The 24761-nt window shown below is 53.7% G+C and overlaps 5 protein-coding genes across 5 annotated transcripts; all 5 read right to left on the minus strand.

Annotated features, from left to right (window-relative positions):
- Window positions 1-3405: 3405 nt before the first annotated feature.
- Window positions 3406-3720, minus strand: LOC136009475 (feather keratin 1-like). Its single transcript, XM_065669467.1, has one exon. It carries the CDS (start codon window positions 3718-3720, stop codon window positions 3406-3408), a length of 315 nt encoding a protein of 104 aa, XP_065525539.1.
- Window positions 3721-9958: 6238 nt separating this feature from the next.
- LOC136009476 (feather keratin 1-like) lies at window positions 9959-10351 on the minus strand. Its single transcript, XM_065669468.1, has one exon. It carries the CDS (start codon window positions 10292-10294, stop codon window positions 9959-9961), a length of 336 nt encoding a protein of 111 aa, XP_065525540.1. The 5' UTR covers window positions 10295-10351.
- Window positions 10352-13264: 2913 nt separating this feature from the next.
- Window positions 13265-13621, minus strand: LOC136009477 (feather keratin 1-like). Its single transcript, XM_065669469.1, has one exon. The coding sequence runs from the start codon at window positions 13598-13600 to the stop codon at window positions 13265-13267; it is 336 nt and encodes a 111-aa protein (XP_065525541.1). The 5' UTR covers window positions 13601-13621.
- A 2118-nt stretch (window positions 13622-15739) lies between these two features.
- On the minus strand, window positions 15740-16123 carry LOC136009479 (feather keratin 1-like). Its single transcript, XM_065669470.1, has one exon. It carries the CDS (start codon window positions 16073-16075, stop codon window positions 15740-15742), a length of 336 nt encoding a protein of 111 aa, XP_065525542.1. The 5' UTR covers window positions 16076-16123.
- A 3739-nt stretch (window positions 16124-19862) lies between these two features.
- Window positions 19863-20219, minus strand: LOC136009480 (feather keratin 1-like). The gene has a single exon (XM_065669471.1). The coding sequence runs from the start codon at window positions 20217-20219 to the stop codon at window positions 19863-19865; it is 357 nt and encodes a 118-aa protein (XP_065525543.1).
- Between the last annotated feature and the right edge of the window lie 4542 nt (window positions 20220-24761).

The raw sequence follows: 24761 nt of genomic DNA on the forward strand, positions 1-24761 counted from the left end.
CGGTAGGGAGGATGGTTGTTCTGGAGACCCCCTGCACTGTTGGAATGCATAGTGATGAGGAGCCTGTGTCCAAGATAGACCCAAAGGCATCATTTATGGACCCCATAGCAAGATGAGACCATAGCCTGCAGACTGTGATGTGAACGGAATGGGGACCGTGGACCCAGGAGGTCAATGCAACAAGGACCCACACTGGAGTCTGAGAAGGATCCCAGAGCAACGAGGTTGGTGACCTGGGTACACTGTATGGGGTTATCCATGGTCCTTGCAGCAAGGTGGTAAGGGGCCAGGATTCTCTGTGTGGGTGGCCTTGGGACCCCAGCCAGATGTGCGCATGAGACTATGGCAACTTCATCAGAGGCATGTTCAGGGGAATGTAGTCATGTTCAAGACTGTTTGAGCCATTCGGTGCCTCAAGCTACTGTGTCACATTGTGGAGGCCACCCAGGAGCCTGTCTTTGATGCCGGTGGTGTCACAGACCTGTATGCAGGAGAACTTTGTTGAGGCAAAAGACTGAAAAAGAGCAAGCATAATGTGGAAGAGAGCTGGTCTGATGTACAAGAATGGTGACCATGCACTGAGGTCTTCTGTTTGCAACAGATTTTGTCAGAGCTTTGAGGTCTTCCTGACTTGCCTGGGGCGGAGCGCACTGGAGGTCCCCCAGTGATATTTAGCCAGTGAGATGCAGTTTTCAGCACACAGTTCTGGACATAGCTGATGGGGTGATGCAAAGAAGGAATTTGAAGAAGATCAGGAGGTCCAAGGACCATGTTACCGGGCAGCCTGCTCTGTCCCTTCCCTGCTTTCTTTCTGCTGTAAGAGAGGCAGCTGCGGAAGGTGTGTGGATGTCCCAGAATTACCCCAGATGTGCATCCACAATCTGTGTCTCTGCCTCTAGAATGTACGTGAGTGGTTCAAGGAACGTTGTCAAGGGCCCTTAGCAGATGTTGCAGCCTCTTCCTGTGTGACCTCAGAGCAGAGGGATGGTGGCTTGGGGTCTCCTGCCCAGATGGTCCAGAGACTCTGCAGCAGGGAGGATGGTGCTCAGCTGACCTCCTGCATGGGTCACTGTTGGAGCCTGCAGCGAAGAGCGGCTGGTGGACTGAGCTTCCCCCCAAGGCAGCATCTGGAGACCGCATAGCATGACACCATGGCCTGGGGACTCTGACGTGAGTGGAATGGGGTCCATGCAGCAAGAAGGTCAGGGCAACAAGCACCTAAACTTGGGTCAGATGAGGACCACTGAGCAAGGAGGTCCACAGTGCATGGGCTATCCATGGTCCTTGCAGCATGTGGGGAAGGGGCCGTGAGTCCCTGTGTTGGTGGCCCTGGAACCCTACATGAAAGGTTTCATGAGCCTGGGGAGACATCATCACAGTAATGCTCAGGGGAGTGTTGTTATGCTCAAGACTTAGTCTGAGGCAGTGGGGGGTTTGTGTCACATTGTGGAAGCACCCCAGGAGCCAGTCTTTGCTTCTGATGGTGGCGTGTTTCCCAAGAAAATCCATGTGGCCTTTTTCACCCACACTGACAGCCTGTTGAGCCCTGCTTTGTGCTGCGTGAAGTTGGAAGAGCTTCGGTTGCAGAAAGGAAGAGGAGGCATCACAGGCTGGGATGCAGGAGAACTTTATTGAGGCAAAAGAGTGAAAAGGTGCAAGCATAATGTGGAAGAGAGCTGGTCTGAGATGCAAGCAGGGAAACCGTCAACTGCGCTCTTCTGTTTGCAGTAGCTTTTGTCACAGTACTGAGGCCTTCCTGCCCAAAACTGGGAGGAGACAACTGGAGGTTCCCTGATGATTATTTAGCTTGTGAGATGCTGTTTTCGGCTAACAGTACTGGACATAGAAGATGGGTGGATGCAAAGAAGGAAGTGGGTGAAGAGGAGAGGTCCATGGGGCATGTTACTAGGCAGCCTGGTCTGTCCCCTTCCCTGCTTGCTTTGTGCCACAAGAGAAGGAGCTGCAGAAGGTGAGCTGATGTGGCAGCATTACCATGGATGTGCATCCACCATCCCTGTTGTTGCTTCTAGGGTGTGGGTGGTTTCAGTGAGGTGAGGTGGTGAGAGCCCTTAGCATATGGAGACTTTCATCTTATTCTTCTCCCCCCTACCCTCTTGAGGAAGAGGACTGATAGAGCACTTGCTCAGTGAGCACTTGGTGCCCAGCCAAGCTCCCCTCACAGACACCCATCTTTGCAGCAGAACTGGGTCACAGGCTTGGTCCTGCACTTGTCCCCAGTGCCCCATGCAGGGCCTTGCTGGACCAAGGTGAGGAGGATTGTCACCTCACAGGGGGGGCTTTCTGTGCGACCTCAGAGCATAGGGGTGGTGGCTTTGGGTCCCTGCAGAGGTTGTCCAGAGACTCTGCAGCAGGGAGGATGGTGGTCAGGAGACCCTCTGCATGGGTGACTATTGGGCTCCACGGTGAATAGGTGCTGATGGCTTGGGGAATCTGCAAGCCATCATTTGGGGACTCCACAACAAGATGAGACCATGGCCTGGGAACTCTGGCATGTGTGGCACAGGGGACTTTCATCCAGAAGGTCATGCAACACCGACCCACACCTGCATCAGATGAGGATCTCAGAGCAGGAAGGTTGGTGACCTGCACACACTGCATGGGATAAGCAAGGTCCTTGCAGCAAGGGGGCAACGGTACCGCAAGTCTCTCTGTGGGTGGCCTGGGACTCCACCCAGATGGTCTCATGAGTCTGTGGTGACTCCATCAGAGGCGTGCTCATGGGAGTGTTGTCATGTTCATGACTATCTCTGAGCCAGCGCTTCCTCAAACCTCTATCGCATTGTGAAAGCACCCCAGGTGCCAGTGTCTGTTGGTCGTGGTGGTTATTTCCCAGGAGAATCCTTGTGGCCTTTTTCAGCCACACAGATGGGCTGTTGAGCCCTGGCTTTGTGCTGTGTGAAGTTGGAAGAGCTTTGGTAGAAGAAAGGGGAAGAGGTGTCAGAGGCTGGGATGCAGGAGAACTTTATTGAGATAAAAGCATGAAAACGCACAAGCATAAGGAGGAAGAGACCTGAGATGCAAGTAGAGTGACCATGCACTGAGGTCTTCTGTATGCAGTAGATTTTGTCAGAGCACTGAGGTCTTCCTGGCTTGATTGGGGAGGAACCCACTGGTGATCCCCAAATGCTGTTTAGCCTCTAAGATGCTGGTGCGGCACACAGTACTGCATGAAGCAGATGGGGTGGTGCAGAGAAGGAATTTGGAGAAGAGGAAGACATCCATGGGCCACGCTACCAGGCAGCCTGGGCTGGCCCCTTCCCTGCTTGCTTAAGGAGCTGGCGAAGGTGAACTGGTGTGCCAGCATTACCCCAGACGCGAATCCACAATCCATGCCTTTGCTTCTAGAATGTACGTGAATGGTTTCATGCGTGTTGTCAAGGGCCCTTAGCAGATGTTGTATCCTCTTCCTCCGCCGTAGCAGCCCAGGCCCCCGTAGCCATAGCCCAGGCCGTAGCCAAAGCCCCCAGAGGAGACGGGCACGCCCTGGGCGCTGAGGACGTTGCCCACGGCAGCGGATGAGGAGGATCCGACGGCGGTGCTCTGGGGGAAGGAGCTGAGGATGGGTCCTGGCAGGGTGACCAGCACGGCGGGAGGCTGGATGACGACGCGGGAGTCCTCGCACTGCCTGACACAGGGCTCGTTGCAGCTGTTGGCCAGCGGGGTGGGTCCGCAGGGGCGGCAGAGGTCGGAGCAGGCCATGTCTGTGGTGTGGAGGGGCCCTGGCAGGGGACAGGAGAGGGGAGAGGAGAGGAGAGGAGAGGAGAGGAGAGGAGAGGAGAGGAGAGGAGAGGAGAGGAGAGGAGAGGAGAGGAGAGGAGAGGAGAGGAGAGGGTGTGGGGAGAGCGGAGGGCGTGGGGGTGCGAGGGGCGGTGGTGCAGGAGGGCGAGGCAGTGGGGAGGCTGGTGTGGGGCTGTGGGGCTGTGGTGCTGGGGAGGCTTGAGGGGTGCTGAGGCTGGGGCAGAGCGTGCTGGAAGAGCCGGGGCAGGGGGGCAGGAGCAGAGGGCAAGGGGCTTGAGGCTCACCTTGTTGAGCGCGCAGGAGAAGGCGTCAGCAGAGGCAAGTGAGGGACAGAGGCCCTGGGCCGGCTTTTATGCTGGTCCCCGAGGGCCGGGACAGCCTTTGCGCATGGCAGCATTTGTCAGCAAGCAGCTGGTGCGTGCCACAGCCTGGCAAGTCATGAGCTGGGGCCTGTTTTCCTTCCCACAGCACTCCCTTTGCATGTCCTCTGTTGAGGACGAGTCCATCCGGCCCTGGCGGCAGCCTTCAAGTGCCCGTGTGTGTTTGGGACGATTTGCATGGAAAGTGTCTGTCAGGGCACTCTGCAGACATAACCAGAGCGTTCGAGGTGGGGTGGTGTGAGTGAGGTCATCCCGTGGCACTCGTGTGGTGTGGTTTGTGGGTGCCTTGTGAAGAGGTTTCCCATGTCCTCGTAGCCGTGTCAGGGGAGGGCAGTTTGCACCAGCAGGCTGTGGTCCTGCAAACTGTGCTTGAGATCTGGTTATTCCTGTGATGTGGGGAGCACTTCCAAATGTTTATGTTGCCCCAGTTGTAGAGCTACGCTGTTCTATGAGTGGCACGTTTGCAGCCTGGCCTCTGGTTTGATGCAGTGCTCGATGTTGGGCACCTTGTTAGTAGACCACCTTCGTAAGGGTGTTCTACTTTGAAATGATCAATTTTGGTGCAAAGGAGAGTGCTCTTCTGTTGTTTACCTCAGTATCCCTGCAAAGCCTTTGGTGCTTTCTCCCCTTGCATGGTCATGGGGTGTGGGGTCACCTGTGTTTGTGGGCAGTTGGCTTGGGTGCTCTCTCAGCAGGTTTAGAGATGATGCAAAATCTGGAGAGAGGCTGAGATGCTGGATGGTTGTGCCATGATGTAGAGGGAACAGGAGGTGCTGGAGAATGGGCAGGTAGGAATCTGCTGACGTTCAACAGGAAGAAATGTAAAGTTTTCCATGTAGGGAGGAATGGTGCCTGTTGTCAGAACGTGCTGGAGACTGAGAGGCTGGAAAGCAGCTTTGCTGAGTACAGCTTTGTGGTGCTGGTGGAAAACAAGCTCAGGATGGTGCAGCAATGCACCCTTCCTGCAAAAGAGGGGGAAGATACTCCATTTCAGCCTTGAGAAGAGATTTGCTAGCAGGTTGGTGATGTGTGTGTGTGTGTGTGTTCTTGCTCTCTCTTCATTGCTTTTGAGACTTTGTGTGGTGGCCATGTCCAGTTGAGAACTTCTCACTAGAAGAAGGTCATGGATGTAGTAGAGCCAGTCCAATAGAGGACCACCAAGACGCTGTAGAGACTGGAAGATCCTTGCTATGAGGAGAAGCTTAGAGAGGTGGGAGGGTTTTTTTCAGCCAGGAGGCAAGGCTGCAGAGGGCAGATGTCACCAATGTGTCTATATCCTGAGTGGGAGGGAATGAAGACAAGGAAGAATGTTCTCATCAGTGCCATGTCCAGAGCAAGGATGAATGGTGGAAGTAGTAAACACGTGCCCTTTTCCTTGGAAGAGAAGGCAACACTTTTTCAGTGTGATTGTGGTTAGCAGTGGCACCAGCTGTGCACGGAGGTGTTGGCGTCTCCATCCTTGGAGATACTGAAAAGCTGACTGGGCATCTTTGACAGCATGTTCATGCTGACCATGCTTGAGGAGGATGTCCTGATATAGGTGATCCCCAGAGGTCACTTGTGTACTAAATGATTCTCTTTACTATGATTCTGCTAGTTCTGAAGGCTAGGTAATTGTGCTGGGAAAGAGACTTGGTCAAGTGTGTGCTGCCATGGGGAGCTTGTGTCCGAGTTGTGGTTACAAGTTCATTAGCATTTGCAAGGTTTTAGGCAAGGGAAGAGCTGATGTCTGTGCTAGAAGCAAACAGGAGGGTTTTGCAGGGGATTTAATACATTACTGTGGTGTGGTGGAGCTTTTCCACCAACTTGATGGCCTATTGAGCCCTAGCTTTGTGCTGGTCGAGGTTGGATGAGCCCTGGGAGAAGTGAAGAAGAGGAGGCCTCTTACGCTTGGATGCAGAAGTTTATTGAAGAAGAAAATGGTGAAAGGTCAGGAGAACCAAGGGGACCAGTGTGAGGTAAAAGCAGGGCAACCGTCAGCCGGGTCCCCTGTGTGTAGCAGGTGCTGCCCGAATCTTGAGGTCTTTGTGCCCCACAGAGGGAGCAGTGCTCTAGAGATTCCCAGGGGGTTTAGGCTGTGAGATAGTGTTTGAAGTGGACTAGATCAGAATGAGAAGTGCGGAGAAGGAAGTTGGAGAAGAAGAGGAGGTCCATGAGCCCTGTGTCCAGGCAGCACGAGGTGGGCCCATTCTCCTCTGGATTTCAGGCCTGCTGAGGGACTGGGCCGGCTTTTATGCTGGTCCCTGAGGGGCGGGACAGCCTTTGTGCGTGGCAGCATTTGTCAGCAAGCAGCTGGTGCGTGCCACAGCCTGGCAAGTCATGAGTTGTGCTTGTGTTTTCCTTCCCACAGCGCTCCCTTTGCATGTTCTCCTGTTGAGGACGTGTGCATCTGGCCCTGGCGGCAGCTTTTATGTATAATAATTTAAGGCGAAATACTTGGTGTTTGTGGTGCTTTTTAGGACACTTGGCAGAACTTGCAACCAAAGTGTTTGAGAGCTGGGGTGTTGTGAGTGAGGTCATCCCGTAGCACTCATGTGGTGCGGTTTGCGAGTGAACTGTGAAGTGGGGGCCCCATGTCATCACAGCCTTGTAAGTCTGGTCCAGGTTTTGGAGCTGTGCTGGCTGTGAGGGGCTGCCCCTTCCATTGCATTCAGTCCTTGCTCACACTGCTGCCAGGTCTCTAAGCCTGTCTTCAGGCCTGTCCTTTCGCACTGAGTGACCTCTGTGGGTGCCCTTTTGCCCAATTGTTCTTGTAAGGTTGTCACCTGGTGTACTGGGTTTATGCAGTTAAGTTTTTTTTAGGTTATTATGTAGTTAACTTCAGTTTATTCGGATGAAGGAGTGGCAGAGACAGCGTGTGGTGAAATGATCATAACGCTTTTTCTGCATCCCACTTTGTCATTTCGGGAGAGGGAGTGTGTATTTCAGGAGGGGAGGTGGACCTGCAGTAGGGGAGGGTTGAGGGAAGCTCTTTTAAAACTTGTTTTCATTTCTCATAATTCTACTCTGTCTTTTGATTTTGATTAATGAATTACCCCAAGCAAAGTCTATTCTGATGCCTCTGGAAACCAGTAAGTGATCTCTGTGTTGTTATCTCAACTCAGGAGCCTTTTGTCATATTCTTCTTGTACACAGTTGAGGAAGTGATAGAGCAGCCCAATGAGGACTTGTCACCCAGCAGAGGTTAACCCAGCGTAGAGCCCCATCTTTGCAGCAGAGCTGTGTCACAGGCTTGTAGAATAGAAAAGATCATAGAAGAGTTTGTGTTGGAAAGGACCTTAAGATCATCGAGTTCCAACCACCCTGCCATGGGCTGGGACACTTCACACTAAACCCAAGGCTGTGTCCAACCTGGCCTTGAGCACTACCAGGGATGGAGCATTCACAACTTCCTTAGGCAGCCCATTCCAGTGCCTCACCACCCTCACAGCAAACAACTTCCTCCTTATATCCAATCTAAACTTCCCCTGTTTAAGTTCTAACCTGTTACCCTTGCCCTATCACTACAGTCCTTAATAAAGAGTCCCTTCCCCACATCCTTATAGGCTACCTTCAGACACTGCAAGGCTGCTGTGAGGTCTCCACACACCTTGTCTTCTCCAGGCTGAACAGCCCCAACTTCCTCAGCCTGTCTTCATACGGGATGTGCTCCAGTCCCCTGATCATCCTCCTGGCCTCCTCTGGACTTGTTCCAGCAGTTCCATGTCCTTTTTATGTTGAGGACACCAGAACTGCACACAATGCTCCAGGTGAGGTCTCACGAGAGCAGAGCAGAGGGGCAGGATCACCTCCTTTGCCCTGCTGGTCTACCCCCTTTTGATGCAGCCCAGGATACGGCTGGCTTTCTGGGCTGCAGGCGCACACTGAAGCCGGCTCATGCTAAGTTTCTCACTGACCAACACCCCCAAGTCCTCTGCAGGCCTGCTCTGAATCTCTTCTCTGCCCTCCCTGCAGCTGAGCCTGGGATTCCTCTGATCCAGGTGCACTTGGCATGGTTAACCTTGCACTTGGCATGGTTAAACTTCATAAGGGTGTCATCAGCCCACCTCACGAGCGTGTCAAGATCCCTCTGGATGGCATTTCTTGCCTCCAGCGTATCAACTGACCCATAGCAAGGTGAGACCATGGCCTGAGATCTCTGGCGTGTGTGGAACATGGAGCATGCACCCAGGGGGTCAAGGCAACAAGAACCCACACGTGGGGCAGAGAAGGAGTGTATAGCAAGGAGGATGCTGAACTGGGCACCCTGCATGAGATACCAATGGTCCTCACATCACGGGGAGCAATGGACACTCTGCTGATGCCTGGTGAAGCATCACCTGGAGTTTCTGTTGAGTTTTGGGCTCCCTAGCAGAAAAGAGACATGGAGTTCCTGAAGCAAGTCGTGGTGCCTGGGAGGAGTTCCAGTAGGCTGGGAGAGAGCTCATGTGCCTCATATTGTGAGGAAGATCAGGAGGTACATTCTCAGAAAGTAGAGGCTGTGGAGCCTGACCTCATTCCTACAGAAGGTGACAGAAGGAACCTTCCTGGAGAGCAGTGTCGTGCCCAGCAAGGTCAGGGTGACAGGCTGTGGTTTAGGTGTGGGTTTTGGGAGGGGAAATTGTCCTTGACCAACCTCTGTGTCTTCCCTGTTGAAGGCACTGGGTGTTGGCCAAGGTTAGAGCAGTGTCTATTGCTGAGCTGTGCTTGAAGGAAGCTTTTGTCACTGTCTCCCATTACACGCTCCAAGTAAGCAGAGAAAGTCTGGGTTGTGAAAGAGCCCAGGGAGGACTGCAAAGTGGCTGAAGGGCTGGGCCCAGAGGCTTGTGATCAGTGGCAGGACAAGAGGCTGTGGGCACAAAGGAAAAACAGATGAAATTCCATGAGCAACGAAGGCAATCCTTTTTCAGTGTGAGCATGGTCACAGAGTGGAAGAGGTTGTGGTGTATCCTTGGTGAGAGCTACTGAAACCCAACTGGCCATGTCTAGGACAAGCTGCTGTAGGTGGCCCTGCTGGAGCCAGGGGTAGAAGCAGCTGCTCTCCAGAGGTTCCTGCTAAACTAAATGGTTGTGTGATTCTGATTGCTGGGCTGGAGAGCCACGCTGTGGAGGAGAGTTAGTCAGGTGTGTCCTGGCAGTGCTTCATCAGAGGCATGCACAGGGAAGTGTTATCAAGTCATTAGTGTGAGCCAGTGAGGCACTTGTGTCACGTTCTAGAAGGCCTCCACCTCCCACTGTGTGTCCTTGTTGGCTGTCCCGGCATATTTCCTAGAGTGGCCATACTTCACCCACCCTGATGTCCTTGAGAGACCTGACTTTTTCTGCATGAGGTTGAAAAAGCCTTGGTAGAAGAAAGGAAGAGGAGGCGTCTCAGGCCAGGATGCAGGAGAACTTTATTGAGGAAAAAGAGTTGAGAAGTCAGACGCACCAAGTGGAAGGGAGAGGATCTGAGGTGCAAGTAGAGTGACCATTTTCCAAGGTCTTCTGCTTGGGTCAGAATGTACCAGAGTGTGCAGATCTTTGTGGCCTGCAGTGGGAGCAGCTCCCTTTCATTTCCCACGATGGACTTCCACTTGAGAGACAATGGATGCAGCAGAGAGTAGCAGGAATAGCTGAAGGGATAATGAAAGAAGGCAGTGGAAGAAGAAGAGGAGACCCATGGGCCATGGCTCAAGGCAGCACAAACTGGGCACATTCTCTTCTTCCCTGAGTGTTGTTTTGAGAGCAGGAGCTGTGGAGGGCAGGTCCACGTGTCAGAAACAGCCCAGAACTGGATTTTCTGACCTTGCCAGGGCTTCAAGGATGTTCCTGGTTGGTGTCACAGGTGTTGTCGTGAGCCCTTAGCAGATGTTGTATCCTCTTCCTCTGCCATAGCAGCCCAGGCCTCCGAAGCCGTAGCCCAGGCCTCCATAGCCGTAGCCAAGGCCGTAGCCGAAGCCCCCAGAGGAGACGGGCACTCCCTGGGCGCTGAGGACGTTGCCCACGGCAGCGGATGAGGAGGATCCGACGGTGGTGCTCTGGGGGAAGGAGCTGAGGATGGGTCCTGGCAGGGTGACCAGCACGGCGGGAGGCTGGATGACGACGCGGGAGTCCTCGCACTGCCTGACACAGGGCTCGTTGCAGCTGTTGGCCAGCGGGGTGGGTCCGCAGGGGCGGCAGAGGTCGGAGCAGGCCATGTCTGTGGTGTGGAGGGGCCCTGGCAGGGGACAGGAGAGGAGAGAATGGAGGAGAGGAGAGGAGAGGAGAGGAGAGGAGAGGAGAGGAGAGGAGAGGAGAGGAGAGGAGAGGAGAGGAGAGGAGAGGAGAGGAGAGGAGAGGAGAGGAGAGGAGAGGAGAGGAGAGGAGAGGAGAGGGTGTGGGGAGAGCGTAGGGCGTGGGGGTGCGAGGGGTGGTGGTGCAGGAGGGCGAGGCAGTGGGGAGGCTGGTGTGGGGCTGTGGGGCTGTGGTGCTGGGGAGGCTTGAGGGGTGCTGAGGCTGGGGCAGAGCGTGCTGGAAGAGCCGGGGCAGGGGGGCAGGAGCAGAGGGCAAGGGGCTTGAGGCTCACCTTGTTGAGCGTGCAGGAGAAGGCGTCAGCAGAGGCGAGTGAGGGACAGAGGCGCTGGGCCGGCTTTTATGCTGGTCCTGCAGTGCCCGAGGGGGCTGAGGCAGTCTTTGTGCATGGCAGCGTGTTTGTGCAAGCAGCTGCTGCATGTCAGAGCCTTGCAAGCAATTAGTTGTGGCTGTGTTTTCCTTCCAAGAATTCCGGAAGTTCATGTCCTCCTGTTGAGGACGTGTTCTTCTGGCCCTGGCGGCAGCTTTCAAGTATTAGAGGCCAAAGGCTTGGTGTTGATGGCGCTTTTCAGGGCATTTGGCAGAACATGCAACAAAAGCATTGGAGAGGTGGGAGTGTTGTCAGTGCTGTCAGTGATGTCATCCTGTGGCACTCGTGGCTGTGGTTTGCGGGTTTTTTGCAGTACTTCCTGTTTGATGAAAAAGAGCTCATCCCTTTGTATTTGGGAGGAAAGCAAGACGGTGGATCTGGCACACTAGAGGTTGGTCAGCCTGACCTGTGCCCAGTGTTAGGCTCCGTTTTCATTTCTCAGATTTACAGGACAACCTCTTCAGTTATTTCAACTCTGTGTTCTGCGGTCATAATGAAATACAATGAAGAAACAAGAAGCCGGGGCTGCGTCCATTGTTGCCCAGTGTAGGTTAAGACGTAAACTCATTTCTTCAGCAGACAAGTCATAACTTACAACATCTGAGTCTTCTCATGGTGTACTTATGAGCAAAAATACATAATTACGTGCCAATGGTAAGAGTGCTCCTTCTTCCTGCTCTGTCATGGTTTGGATGTTACTTGTGTCACTCCTAGAAATACGAAAGCCTCAGCATTCCAGGTGCTGCTGGATCTGCTTCAAAAGGTTCTTAGGGTTAGCTGATGTTTTGTACCTTTCAGATTGGAGGTTTGGTCCGATGCCTTTCCATAATTTAGTGGTTTCTGAGTGAACTGCCAGACAAAAGGTGATGCGCAGGAGACAGCAATTTCCAGGTGATACTGGCTGCATAATGCCCCTACAGCCCCTTCTCGCCACGTGTTCTGCCTAAATGGTGCCTCATTTTGACCTCATGGCGCCGCTCCCAGCATACCTCAGGCCACACCAGAAGCTGGGGTAGCCAAAATCAGAGCAAGAGTTGAGTGAACAGTCCCATGCACCCCAGGATGCGGTTTGCCCCCTTGTCTGCCAGGGCACACTGCTGACTCCGATTGAACCTGCTGCCAGCCAGCACCCCAGGCACCTTTCTGCAGGGCTGCTCTCCAGGAACTCCTCTCCCAGGCTGTGCTTGTGTCCAGCACCGCTCCATTGCAGGCACAGAATCCAGCATTTGTGCTCCTTAAACTTCATGCCATTGATGGTTGCTGTCCTGGGTTCAGCAGTAGCAGTTATTTTTCTCCTTCTTAGTAGCTAGTGCAGTGCTATATTTTCATTTTTTGGCCTGGGAACAGTGCTGATAACGCCGATGTTTTCAGTTGCTGCTCGAATGTTTGGTCTGGCCAAGGGCTTTCTGAGCCTCATGCTCTGCCAGGGAGGAGGGGAGGCCGGGAGGAAGCAGAGACAGGACACTTGACCCAAACTGACCAAAGAGGTGTTCCATACCACAGCACGTCATGCCCAGGATGTAACGGGGAGTTACCTGGAAGGGCTGGGGACTGCAGGGTTGGACGAGGTATCGGTCGGTGCTTGGCTGGCGGGAGTGGGGCAAGTTATTGGTCGGCTGGTGTTGAGCTGTTGTATTCTTTCCTCTTGTTATTTCCTTTATCATTGTTATTATTGGTGGTAGCAGCAGTGATCTGTGTTATACCTTAGTTACTAAACTGTTCTTATCTCATCCCGTGGGAGTTGCATTCTTTTCGATTCTCCTCTCCGTCCCTCCAGGAGCAGGGTGAGGGCAAGAAGGGGGGGAAGTGAGCAAACGAGGTTTGTGGTTGGGTTCAAACCACAACACACAGTAATGGGCTTGTGTCACGTTCTGGAAGGCTTCCATGTGTCAGTCTGTTTTGTTGCTGGCTGTGGTTGCATATTTACTTGGAAAAACTTTGTGGCCCTTGTTCACTCAGCCTGATGTCCTGTTGAGCCCTGGCTTTGTGCTGCGTGAAGTTGGAAGAGTCTCGGTAGAAGAAAAGGAGAGGACGCGACAAAGGCTTGGATGCATAAGAACTTTATTATGACAAAAAAGTGGAAATGTAAAAGCATAAAGTGGTAGAGAGCTGGTCTGAGGTGCGAGTAGGCTGACGATCATCTGAGGCTTTCTCTTTGCAGTAGATTCTGTCCGAGCACTGAGGTCTTCCTGCCCTGAACTGGGAGCAGCCCAAGAAAGGTCCCCTGAATCTTCCTTAGCTTGTGAGATGCTGGTTGTGCCAGAGAGTACTGGACACAGCAGATAGTTGATGCAGACAAGGAGGTGAGAGAACAGGAGGAAGTCCACAGGGCATGTTACCAGGCAGAACGGGCTGGTGCTGTGCCCTGCTTCTTTTCTAGATTCCTTGAAAGGAGAACCTGTGGACAGCAGATACGTGTGTGAGGAAGAGTCTGAATGTGCATCCTCAGTCCTTTGCATGGCTTCCAGGGCATTGTTGCTGGTTGTCAGGGTGCTGTCGAGAGCCCTTAGCAGATGTTGTATCCTCTTCCTCTGCCGTAGCAGCCCAGGCCTCCGAAGCCGTAGCCCAGGCCCCCGTAGCCGTAGCCCAGGCCGTAGCCGAAGCCCCCAGAGGAGACGGGCACTCCCTGGGCGCTGAGGACGTTGCCCACGGCAGCGGATGAGGAGGATCCGACGGCGGTGCTCTGGGGGAAGGAGCTGAGGATGGGTCCTGGCAGGGTGACCAGCACGGCGGGAGGCTGGATGACGACGCGGGAGTCCTCGCACTGCCTGACACAGGGCTCGTTGCAGCTGTTGGCCAGCAGGGTGGGTCCGCAGGGGCTGCAGCGGTCGGAGCAGGCCATGTCTGTGGTGTGGAGGGGCCCTGGCAGGGGACAGGAGAGGAGAGGAGAGGAGAGGAGAGGAGAGGAGAGGAGAGGAGAGGAGAGGAGAGGAGAGGGTGTGGGGAGAGCAGAGGGCGTGGGGGTGCGAGGGCCGGTGGTGCAGGAGGGCGAGGCAGTGGGGAGGCTGGTGTGGGGCTGTGGGGCTGTGGTGCTGGGGAGGCTTGAGGGGTGCTGAGGCTGGGGCAGAGCGTGCTGGAAGAGCCGGGGCAGGGGGGCAGGAGCAGAGGGCCCCGAGGGCCGGGACAGCCTTTGCGCATGGCAGCATTTGTCAGCAAGCAGCTGGTTCATGCCACAGCCTGGCAAGTCATGAGCTGGGGCCTGTTTCCCTTCCCACAGCGCTCCCTTTGCATGTCCTCTGTTGAGGACGAGTCCATCCGGCCCTGGCGGCAGCCTTCAAGTGCCCGTGTGTGTTTGGGACGATTTGCATGGAAAGTGTCTGTCAGAGCACTCTGCAGACATAACCAGAGTGTTCGAGGTGGGGTCACCTGTGTTTGTGAGCTGAACATTTGCATTCTTTTCGATTCTCCTCTCCGTCCCTCCAGGAGCAGGGTGAGGGCAAGAAGGGGGGGAAGTGAGCAAACGAGGTTTGTGGTTCGATTTAAACCACAACAGTTGCCCATTGCTCCAAACTATGTACATCCTTCTGCAACACCTCTTATCCTTCAAGACAACCAACAGCAACTCCCAGTCCCATCACAAACTTGTGAACAGTGCATTCAACTCCTGCCTGTAGAGTGTGTTAAAAATATTGTCCAGAAATGGCCCTAGAATGGAGCTCTGAGGGACATCGCAGGTGACCATTCACAAAGCACATCTCGCCCCATTCACTGTGACACTTTCAGCCCTGCACTTCAGCAGTTCTTTATCCAATGTATCGTGTCCCTGCTCATCTCCCATTTGAACAACTTGTCCAGGAGGATGTTGTGAAGAAGAGTTCAGGCAGGGCAGATGCCAAGTCCTTTTTCTGGGGAGAAGTGACCCCGTGTAGCAGGAATATCTGGGGACCAATGGGATGGAAACCATCTTAGCAGTGAAGGACCTTGTTCTCCTAGTGGAGAGCAAAGGGACCATGAGATGGCAACGCACCCTTGTAAGAAAAGGGCCCACCAGTCTCCAGGCCTGCATTCAGGAGTGTTGCAGTGGGTAAGGGGAGGGGACCATTCGTTTCTCCTCAGAAATGGTGAGGAGAATCCCATGTGGGATTCATTTCTTGTCTCCCCAGTGAGGAAGGACTTGGACTTTATGGAGCAAGAGCAGTGCAGGGTCACCAAGAGACTGAGGGTCTGGATCATCTTTTGTAGAGAAGAAGCTGAGAAGTGAGCCACCCGAGAGAGAAGGATGTGCAGGGTGCCCATCATCAATGTGAATAAACCCCTGATGGCAGGGAAAGAAGTGGTGGGAACCCAGCTCTGGTGTGCACACGCGGAAGAAGAGGCCCTGGGTACAAGGGGAAAGAGACTGGATTCCACGGGCAAGCCTGTGTGTATGGGCAAAGAGTGGAAGAGGTGGTGGAGTCTCTGTGCTGGGAGCTACTGAAAACCCAACTGGGATGGTCCCACAAACGCAGCTCTAGCTGCCCTGTTACAGAAAAGGGTTTAAAGCACCTTCTCTGGAGAGGTTCCTGCTGTTGAAAGTGATTCTGAGGAGACTCAGGCTGGGATGCTGGAGAATTTATTGAGACAAAAGAATGAAAATGTAAAAGCACCAAAAGCACCAAACGGAAGTGAGACAGTCTGAGGTGCAAGGAGTGCGACCACGAGCAGAAGATTTCTGCTTGCAGTTCTTCCTCCCTGCAGTGCAAGCAGCATAGCAGAGTTCCCCCAGTAGTCTTTGACTTGTAAGAAGGGGTTTGCAGCAGAGAGTCCTGCTCACAGGCAAAGAGATGATGCAAAGAAGGAAGCAGTACAACAGGAGAAGGTGCAGGGGCAATATTTTCAGGCCTCCTGGCCAGGCCCCATGCCCTGTATCCTCTTGGTGGCTCGAGATGAGGAGCTGGGGACAGCAGGTCCACATGTCAGGAACTGCCCAGAACTGCATCCTCAGACCTTGCCATGGCTTTGAGGGTGTGGGTGGCTGGGTTCAGGAATGTTGTGAGTGGCCTTAGCAGATGTTGTATCCTCTTCCTCTGCCATAGCAGCCCAGGCCTCCGAAGCCGTAGCCCAGGCCCCCGTAGCCATAGCCAAGGCCGTAGCCGAAGCCCCCAGAGGAGACGGGCACTCCCTGGGCGCTGAGGACGTTGCCCACGGCAGCGGATGAGGAGGATCCGACGGCGGTGCTCTGGGGGAAGGAGCTGAGGATGGGTCCTGGCAGGGTGACCAGCACGGTGGAAGGCTGGATGACGACGCGGGAGTCCTCGCACTGCCTGACACAGGGCTCGTTGCAGCTGTTGGCCAGCGGGGTGGGTCCGCAGGGGCTGCAGCGGTCGTAGCAGGCCATGTCTGTGGTGTGGAGGGGCCCTGGCAGGGGACAGGAGAGGAGAGAATGGAGGAGAGGAGAGAATGGAGGAGAGGAGAGGAGAGGAGAGGAGAGGAGAGGAGAGGAGAGGAGAGGAGAGGAGAGGAGAGGAGAGGAGAGGAGAGGAGAGGAGAGGAGAGGAGAGGAGAGGAGAGGGTGTGAGGAGAGCGGAGTTCATGGGGGTGTGAGGGGCGGTGGTGCAGGAGGGCGAGGCAGTGGGGAGGCTGGTGTGGGGCTGTGGTGCTGGGGAGGCTTGAGGGGTGCTGAGGCTGGGGCAGAGCGTGCTGGAAGAGCCGGGGCAGGGGGGCAGGAGCAGAGGGCAAGGGGCTTGAGGCTCACCTTGTTGAGCGCGCAGGAGAAGGCGTCAGCAGAGGCGAGTGAGGGACAGAGGCGCTGGGCCGGCTTTTATGCTGGTCCTGCAGTGCCCGAGGGGGCTGAGGCAGTCTTTGTGCATGGCAGCGTGTTTGTGCAAGCAGCTGGTGCATGTCAGAGCCTTGTAAGCAATTAGTTGTGGCTGTGTTTTCCTTCCTGTAGTTCTGCAATTTCATGGCCTCCTGTTGAGGATGTGTCCTTCTGGTCCTGGCGGCAGCTTTCTAGTGGGAGTTTGACAGGTCAAAAGCTTGGTGTTGATGGTGCGTGATAGATTGTGCAAAACATGGAAAGAAAGCTTTGGAGAGGTGGGGTGACCTCAGTGATGTCATCTCTTGGCACTCTTGTGGTACGGTTTGTGGATGTGTTGTGATGAAGGGGCCCCATTTTGTAGCAGCCCTGTCAGGCTGGTCTGGACTTTGGAGCTGTGCTGGCCTTGTGGGGCTGCCTCTTCCATCACATTCGGTCCATCCCCACCTTGCTGCCAGGTCTCTAAGCCTGTCTGTAGGCCTGTCCTCTCCTGTTGGGTGAGCTCTGTGTGTGTCTCGGTGCCCTTTGTGTTCTAAGGTTGCCCCTTGGAGTAGTGTGTTTCTGTGGAAAGCTTTTTGTAGGCATAGGGTTGTCAATGTGGCTGTATGAGAGGAGGCCTGAAACTTCTCCTATGTCTGATAGAGCCTGTTGGGAGTATATTGGGCAAGGCAATACGTACTTCATGAGGGAAATTGAACGTAAGGAAAGCAGGGAGAGGGGGAAGGTGTTTCCAGATTTGTTTTTGTTTCTCAGAATTCTACTCTGACTTTTGATTTTGACAATTTAATGAAAGTTCCCTGAGTCAGGTGTGTTTTGTCGCCGTTGAAAACCTATGAGTGATCTCCACGTCCTTATATCGACTCAGGAGGTTTTTGTGGTATTCTCCTCATCTCATCCAGTTAAGGAAAAGGAGTGCTAGAGCAGCTCAGAGAGCACTTGTTCCCTTCCTTGTAAGGGTGTTCTAGTGTGAAATGACAAGTATTGTGGACAAGGAGAGTGCTGCTCTGTTGTTTACCTCAGCATTCTTGCAAAGCTTTTGGTGCTTTCTCCCCTTGCATGGTCATGGGGTGTGGGGTCACCTGTGTTTGTGGGCAGTTGGCTTGGGTGCTCTCTCAGCAGGTTTAGAGATGATGCAAAACCTGGAGAGAGGCTGAGATGCTGGATGGTTGTGCCATGATGCAGAGGGAACAGGAGGTGCTGGAGAATGGGCAGGTAGGAATCTGCTGAAGTTCAACAGGAAGAAATGTAAAGTTTTCCATGTAGGGAGGAATGGTGCCCGTTGTCAGAACGTGCTGGAGATTGAGAGGCTGGAAAGCAACTTTGCTGAGTACAACTTTGTGGTGCTGGTGGAGAACAAGCTCAGGATGGTGCAGCAATGCACCCTTGCTGCAAAATAGGCCAAGCGTCCCCATAACAGCAATGGGAATAGTTTTGCTCGCAGGTTGGTTGGTGGTGTGTATTTGGGTGATCTTGCTCTCTATTCAATGCTGGTGAAATTTGTGTGGAATCCTATGTCCCATAGAGTTCTTCTTACTAGAAGGACATGGATGCAGTGGAAGTTGCCAAAAGCAAGACCACCAAGATGCTGTAGGAACTGGAAGGTCCTTGCTATGAGGAGAAGCTTAGAGAGGTGGGAGGGTTTTTTTCAGCCAGGAGGCAGGGCTGCCCCAGGCAGATGTCATCAATGTGTCTATATCCTGTGTGGGAGGGAATGAAGAGAAGGGAGAGAGAATGTTCTCATCAGTGCCATGTCCAGGGCAAGGATGAATGGCAGAAGCCGTAAAGATGTGCCCTTTTCCTTGGAAGAGAAGGCAACACTTTTTCAGTGTGACTGTGGTCAGCAGTGGCACTGGTTGTGCAAGGAGGTGTTACAGTCTCACGTATTTTATTGAGACAAAAGAATGAAAATGTAAAAGCACCAAAAGCACCAAGTGGAAGCTGGTGTGCCAGCATTACCATGGATGTGCATCCACCATCCCTGTTGTTGCTTCTAGGGTGTGGGTGGTTTCAGTGAGGTGAGGTGGTTAGGGCCCTTAGCATATGGAGACTTTCATCTTATTCTTCTCCCCCCTACCCTCTTGAGGAAGAGGACTGATAGAGCACTTGCTCAGTGAGCACTTGGTGCCCAGCCAAGCTCCCCTCACAGACACCCATCTTTGCAGCAGAACTGGGTCACAGGCTTGGTCCTGCACTTGTCCCCAGTGCCCCATGCAGGGCCTTGCTGGACCAAGGTGAGGAGGATTGTCACCTCACAGGGGGGGCTTTCTGTGCGACCTCAGAGCATAGGGGTGGTGGCTTTGGGTCCCCTGCAGAGGTTGTCCAGAGGCTCTGCAGCAGGGAGGATGGTGGTCAGGAGACCCTCTGCATGGGTGACTATTGGGCTCCACGGTGGATAGGTGCTGATGGCTTGGGGAATCTGCAAGCCATCATTTGGGGACTCCACAACAAGATGAGACCATGGCCTGGGAACTCTGGCGTGTGTGGCACAGGGGACTTTCATCCAGAAGGTCATGCAACACCGACCCACACCTGCGTCAGATGAGGATCTCAGAGCAGGAAGGTTGGTGACCTGCACACACTGCATGGGATAAGCAAGGTCCTTGCAGCAAGGGGGCAACGGTACCGCAAGTCTCTCTGTGGGTGGCCTGGGACTCCACCCAAATGGTCTCATGAGTCTGTGGTGACTCCATCAGAGGCGTGCTCATGGGAGCGTTGTCATGTTCATGACTGTCTTTGAGCCAGCGCTTCCTCAAACCTCTATTACATTGTGAAAGCACCCCAGGTGCCAGTGTCTGTTGGTCGTGGTGGCATATTTCCCAGGAGAATCCTTGTGGCCTTTTTCGCCCACACTGACAGCCTGTTGAGCCCTGGCTTTGTGCTGTGTGAAGTTGGAAGAGCTTTGGTAGAAGAAAGGGGAAGAGGTGTCAGAGGCTGGGATGCAGGAGAACTTTATTGAGATAAAAGCATGAAAACGTACAAGCATAAGGAGGAAGAGAGCTGAGATGCAAGTAGAGTGACCATGCACTGAGTTCTTCTATATGCAGTAGATTTTGTCAGAGTACTGAGGTCTTCCTGGCTTGATTGGGGAGGAACCCACTGGAGATCCCCAAATGCTGTTTAGCCTCTAAGATGCTGGTGCGGCACACAGTACTGCATGAAGCAGATGGGGTGGTGCAGAGAAGGAATTTGGAGAAGAGGAAGACATCCATGGGCCACGCTACCAGGCAGCCTGGGCTGGCCCCTTCCCTGCTTGCTTAAGGAGCTGGCGAAGGTGAACTGGTGTGCCAGCATTACCCCAGACGTGAATCCACAATCCATGTCTTTGCTTCTAGAATATACGTGAGTGGTTTCATGCGTGTTGTCAATGCCCTTAGCAGATGTTGTATCCTCTTCCTCCGCCGTAGCAGCCCAGGCCTCCGAAGCCGTAGCCCAGGCCTCCGAAGCCGTAGCCCAGGCCCCCGTAGCCGTAGCCAAGGCCGTAGCCGAAGCCCCCAGAGGAGACGGGCACTCCCTGGGCGCTTAGGACGTTGCCCACGGCAGCGGATGAGGAGGATCCGACGGCGGTGCTCTGGGGGAAGGAGCTGAGGATGGGTCCTGGCAGGGTGACCAGCACGGCGGGAGGCTGGATGACGACGCGGGAGTCCTCGCACTGCCTGACACAGGGCTCGTTGCAGCTGTTGGCCAGCGGGGTGGGTCCGCAGGGGCGGCAGAGGTCGGAGCAGGCCATGTCTGTGGTGTGGAGGGGCCCTGGCAGGGGACAGGAGAGGAGAGAATGGAGGAGAGGAGAGGAGAGGAGGGGAGAGGAGAGGAGAGGAGAGGAGAGGAGAGGAGAGGAGAGGAGAGGAGAGGAGAGGAGAGGAGAGGAGAGGAGAGGAGAGGAGAGGAGAGGAGAGGAGAGGAGAGGAGAGGAGAGGAGAGGGCGTGGGGAGAGCGGAGGGCGTGGGGTTGCGAGGGGCGGTGGTGCAGGAGGGCGAGGCAGTGGGGAGGCTGGTGTGGGGCTGTGGGGCTGTGGTGCTGGGGAGGCTTGAGGGGTGCTGAGGCTGGGGCAGAGCGTGCTGGAAGAGCCGGGGCAGGGGGGCAGGAGCAGAGGGCAAGGGGCTTGAGGCTCACCTTGTTGAGCGCGCAGGAGAAGGCGTCAGCAGAGGCTAGTGAGGGACAGAGGCCCTGGGCCGGCTTTTATGCTGGTCCCCGAGGGCCGGGACAGCCTTTGCGCATGGCAGCATTTGTCAGCAAGCAGCTGGTGCGTGCCACAGCCTGGCAAGTCATGAGCTGGGGCCTGTTTTCCTTCCCACAATGCTCCCTTTGCATGTCCTCTGTTGAGGTCGAGTCCATCCGGCCCTGGCGGCAGCTTTTAATTGCAAATATTAAAGGCTAAATGCTTGGTTTTGATGGCATGTATCAGGACACTCGGCAGATCATGCAAGGAAAGCATTGAAGTGGTGGGGTGTCGTCCATGATGTCAGCCCATGGCACTCGTGTGCTGTGGTTTGTGGGTGTATTGTGAACCAGGTGCCCTATGTGCTTGCAGCCCTCAGGCTGCTCTGGCCCTTGGAGCTGTGCTGGCTATGTGGGGCTGCCCTTTCCATTGCATTTGGTTCTTCCTCACCTTGCTACCACATTGCTGAGCCTGTCTTTAAGCCTGTCTTTCCTGTAGGATGAGCTCTATGGGTATCTTGCTGTCTATTTATGTTTGGAAGGTTGTACTTGTTGTAGCGTGTTTATGTTTACTGTTATGGTGGTGAGGCACTGGAATGGATTACCCAGGGAGGTTGTGCATGCTCCATCCCTGGCCGTGTTCAAGGCCAGGTTGGACGAAGCCTTGGCTGGTAAGGTTTAGTGTGAGATATTCCTGCCCATGGCAGGGGGATTGGAACTAGATGATCTTAAGGTCCTTTCCAACGCTAACTATTCTGTGATTCTATGAATCTATGTGGGAAGGTTTAGGTAGATGCAGCTGCCGTGGTGGCTTCTGTTAGAAGATGCAAGAAGCTTCCTCCATGTCTCATAGATTCTGTTTGAAGAACCCACGCTGGGTAGATTCAGGGTGGGCTGTTTGTATTGGAAGGGATCCCAGGATGAAGGATGAGTAGACTGTGAGGAACAAAGAGGATTAGCAACAACGTGTGTTGAACTGACTACAACTTCCATTCCTCATCCCCATGTGCTGCTTTGGGAAAGGGAATATGTAATTCATGAGAGCAGGTGAACCTGGAAGAAGGGTTGGGGAAGGTGTTTCAAGATGTGGTTTTATTTCTCAGAATTCTAATCTGATTTTTGGTTTTGATAAACTAAATTAATTTCCCCGAGCCAAGTCTGTTTTGCTTCCAGTGGAAAACTGTGAGTGATCTCTATGTACTGATCTCAACTCCAGAGGCTTTTGTCATATTCTTCTCCTACCTGAGGAAGGGGCATGATAGAGCAGCTCAGTGACTACTTGGTGCCCAGCCAAAGTCCACACACCATAGAGCCCTATCTTCACTGCAGGGCTGGGTTACAGGCTTGGTCTTGCACTTGGCCCCCAGTGCCCCATGCAGGGCCTTTTTGAGTGAGGGTGAGGAGCATTTTGACCTCATACTGGGGATTTTCTGTGGGGTTTTCTGTGTGACCTCAGAGCAGAGGGATGGTGAGTTGGGGTCTCCTGCAGAGGTGGTGCAGAGACTCCACAGCAGTGAAGGTGGTGGTCAGGAGACCCCCTGCGTGCATGACTGTTGGACTGTGCAGTGAAGAGGGGCTGGTGGTGTGAGGATCATCCAAGGCTTCATTTGAGGACCCCGTAGCAAGCTGAGACCATGTCCTGTGAACTGTGATGTGGGTGGAATGGGGACCTTGCAGCCCAAAGGTCAGTGCAGCAATGAAGTAGTTCCTGAGAACTAGAAATGCTGAATGGCCTCTTCTTTTGAAGAAGAATGAAGAATAGGAAGGAAGAACTGTGCAAATAGGGGCTGTTGAGTCTGCTCGTGTTTCCCTGGAAGGTGATGTTGGAAATCTTCCCAGCAAGGACTGCAAATGCCAGGAATGATGAGAAGTTGATGTGAAGTCCTCAGCATATACTTGCAAATGGTAAATCGTGCTTGCTCAAACTCTGTCTCCCCTGCGAGGAAGTGCCCGTTATTGTGGATGAGGAGAAAGCCTTGGCTGGTGTTTACCTCGCTTGTCTTTATGATGTCTTTGGCCCTTTCACCCCTTGCATGCCCATCGATAAGCTGACAAAAGACCTTTTGTGTGGGGGGCCAGTGCGGTGCAGTGCCAAGTGGCTGAAGGGCTGAGCCCAGAGGCTTGTGATGAGTGGCACAAAGTCCAGCTGGAGGCAAGTCTCAAGTCGTGTAGGACATGGACGTGGGGCCAGCATGTTCAGAAGCCTCATCAAGAACCTGGCCAATATGATCAAGTCCTCAGGCAGCAAGTTGGCAGGTGATAGCTTCATTATTAAAAAGGGGGATATTAATCATAGAATGATAGAATAGTTGGGGTAGGAAACGACCTTAAGATCATCCGCTTCCAAACCCCCTGCCATGGGCAGGGACACCTCACGCTGGACCATGTTACCCAAGGCTCTGTCCAGCCTGGCCTTGAACACCCCCAGGGATGGAGCATTCACAACTTCCTTGGGCAACCCATTCCAGTGCCTCACCACCCTCACAGTAAAGAATTTCTTCCTTATACCCAATCAAAACTTCCCCTGTACAAGATTTAGCCCATTATCCCTTGTCCTATCACTGCAGTCCCTAATGAAGTGTCCCTCCCCAGCATCCTTATAATCCTGCTTTTGACAGCGGAAGCTGCTCTGAGGTCACCATGTAGCTTCTCTTCTCCAGGCTGCACAGCCCCAATTTTCTCAGCCTATGTTCATATGGTAGATGCTCCAGAACCCAGTAATGCTCGTGGGCCTCCTCTGGGCTTGTTCCAACACTTCCACGTTGTTTTTACGTTGTGGACATCAGAACTGTACACAATAGTCCAAGTGAGGTCCAGGTTGTCCAAGTGAAGACCCAGGTTAATTCAAGGCCGGTCAATGTGTCGTGGTTTAAACCCAACCACAAACCTTGTTCACTCACTCCCCCCCTTCTTGCCCTCCCCCTGCTCCTGGAGGGACGGAGAGGAGAATCGAAAAGAGTGCAACTCCCACAGGTTTAGATAAGAGCAGTTTAGTAACTAAGGTATAACACAAATCACTGCGGCTACCACCAATAATAATAATGCTAAAGGAAATAACAAGAGGAAAGAATACAACAGCTCAGCACCAGCCGACCAATAACTCACCCCAATTCCCCCCAGCCAAGCACCAACCGATACCTCCTCCCACCCTGCAGTCCCCAGCCCTTCTGGGTAACTCCCTGTTACATCCTGGGCATGACATGCTGTGGTATGGAATACCTCTTTGGTCAGTCTGGGTCAGGTGTCCTGTCTCTGCTTCCTCCCGGCCTCCCCTCCTCCCTGGCAGAGCATGAGGCTTAGAAAGTCCTTGGCCAGACCAAACATTGGAGCAGCAGCTAAAAACATCAGCGTTATCAGCACTGTTCCCAGGCCAAAAGATCAAAACACAGCACTGTACTAGCTCCTAAGAAGGAGAAAAAATGACTGCTACTGCTGAACCCAGGACACAATGTCACCTCTGTGACAGGAGAGATCATGGAGCAATTTGTCCTGGAAACTATGCCAAGGCACACGGAAAAGACAAAGGTGATCACTGACAGACACCATGGCTTCACAGAGGGTAAATCATGCCTAACAAGTTTTGTGTCTTCCTGCGATGGTGTTAGAGCATTGGTGGGTATAGGAAGAGTGACTGCCATTATCTTTCCTTGTGCAAAGCGTTAGATACGGTGCCACGCAACAACCTTGTCTCTGAAACAGAGAGAGGTGGAATTGAAGGCTGGGCACCAGGCATCCAGGCAGAGGTAGACCAGCAGACATGAGGAGCTTGTGTCAAAGGTGGAAGGGCATCAATGTTTCCAAGGCTTTGTTTGGGTAGGCAAAGAGCTGGAGTGATGGGCTGGAAGCCCCCAGAGTGCCAGTGGGTGGTGTTGCTGAAGCTACTGTTCCAAAGAGGTATCTTGTGGCTGTGTTTTGATCACTCGATGGCCTGTTGAGCCCAGTGATTGTGGCGGGTGAGGTTGGATGAGTCCTTGGGAAGAAATGAAGAGGAAGGGCCTGAGGCTGGGATGCAGGAGAAGTTTATTGAATATAAACACAGGGAAAAGGCAGGAGCGCCAAGTGGAAGGGAACCAGTGAGAGGTGAAGTGGGGCAGCAATGTGACATTGTATGTAG

Source organism: Lathamus discolor, chromosome 2, assembly GCF_037157495.1.
Source record: "Lathamus discolor isolate bLatDis1 chromosome 2, bLatDis1.hap1, whole genome shotgun sequence".
In the NCBI taxonomy this organism is placed as follows: Eukaryota; Metazoa; Chordata; class Aves; order Psittaciformes; family Psittacidae; genus Lathamus; species Lathamus discolor.

Bases quoted from the DNA above. Each gene is read 5' to 3' on its own strand.
- LOC136009477 (XM_065669469.1), bottom strand. From the start codon at position 13,600: ATGGCCTGCTCCGACCGCTGCAGCCCCTGCGGACCCACCCTGCTGGCC.
- LOC136009479 (XM_065669470.1), bottom strand. From the start codon at position 16,075: ATGGCCTGCTACGACCGCTGCAGCCCCTGCGGACCCACCCCGCTGGCC.
- LOC136009476 (XM_065669468.1), bottom strand. From the start codon at position 10,294: ATGGCCTGCTCCGACCTCTGCCGCCCCTGCGGACCCACCCCGCTGGCC.
- LOC136009480 (XM_065669471.1), bottom strand. From the start codon at position 20,219: ATGGCCTGCTCCGACCTCTGCCGCCCCTGCGGACCCACCCCGCTGGCC.
- LOC136009475 (XM_065669467.1), bottom strand. From the start codon at position 3,720: ATGGCCTGCTCCGACCTCTGCCGCCCCTGCGGACCCACCCCGCTGGCC.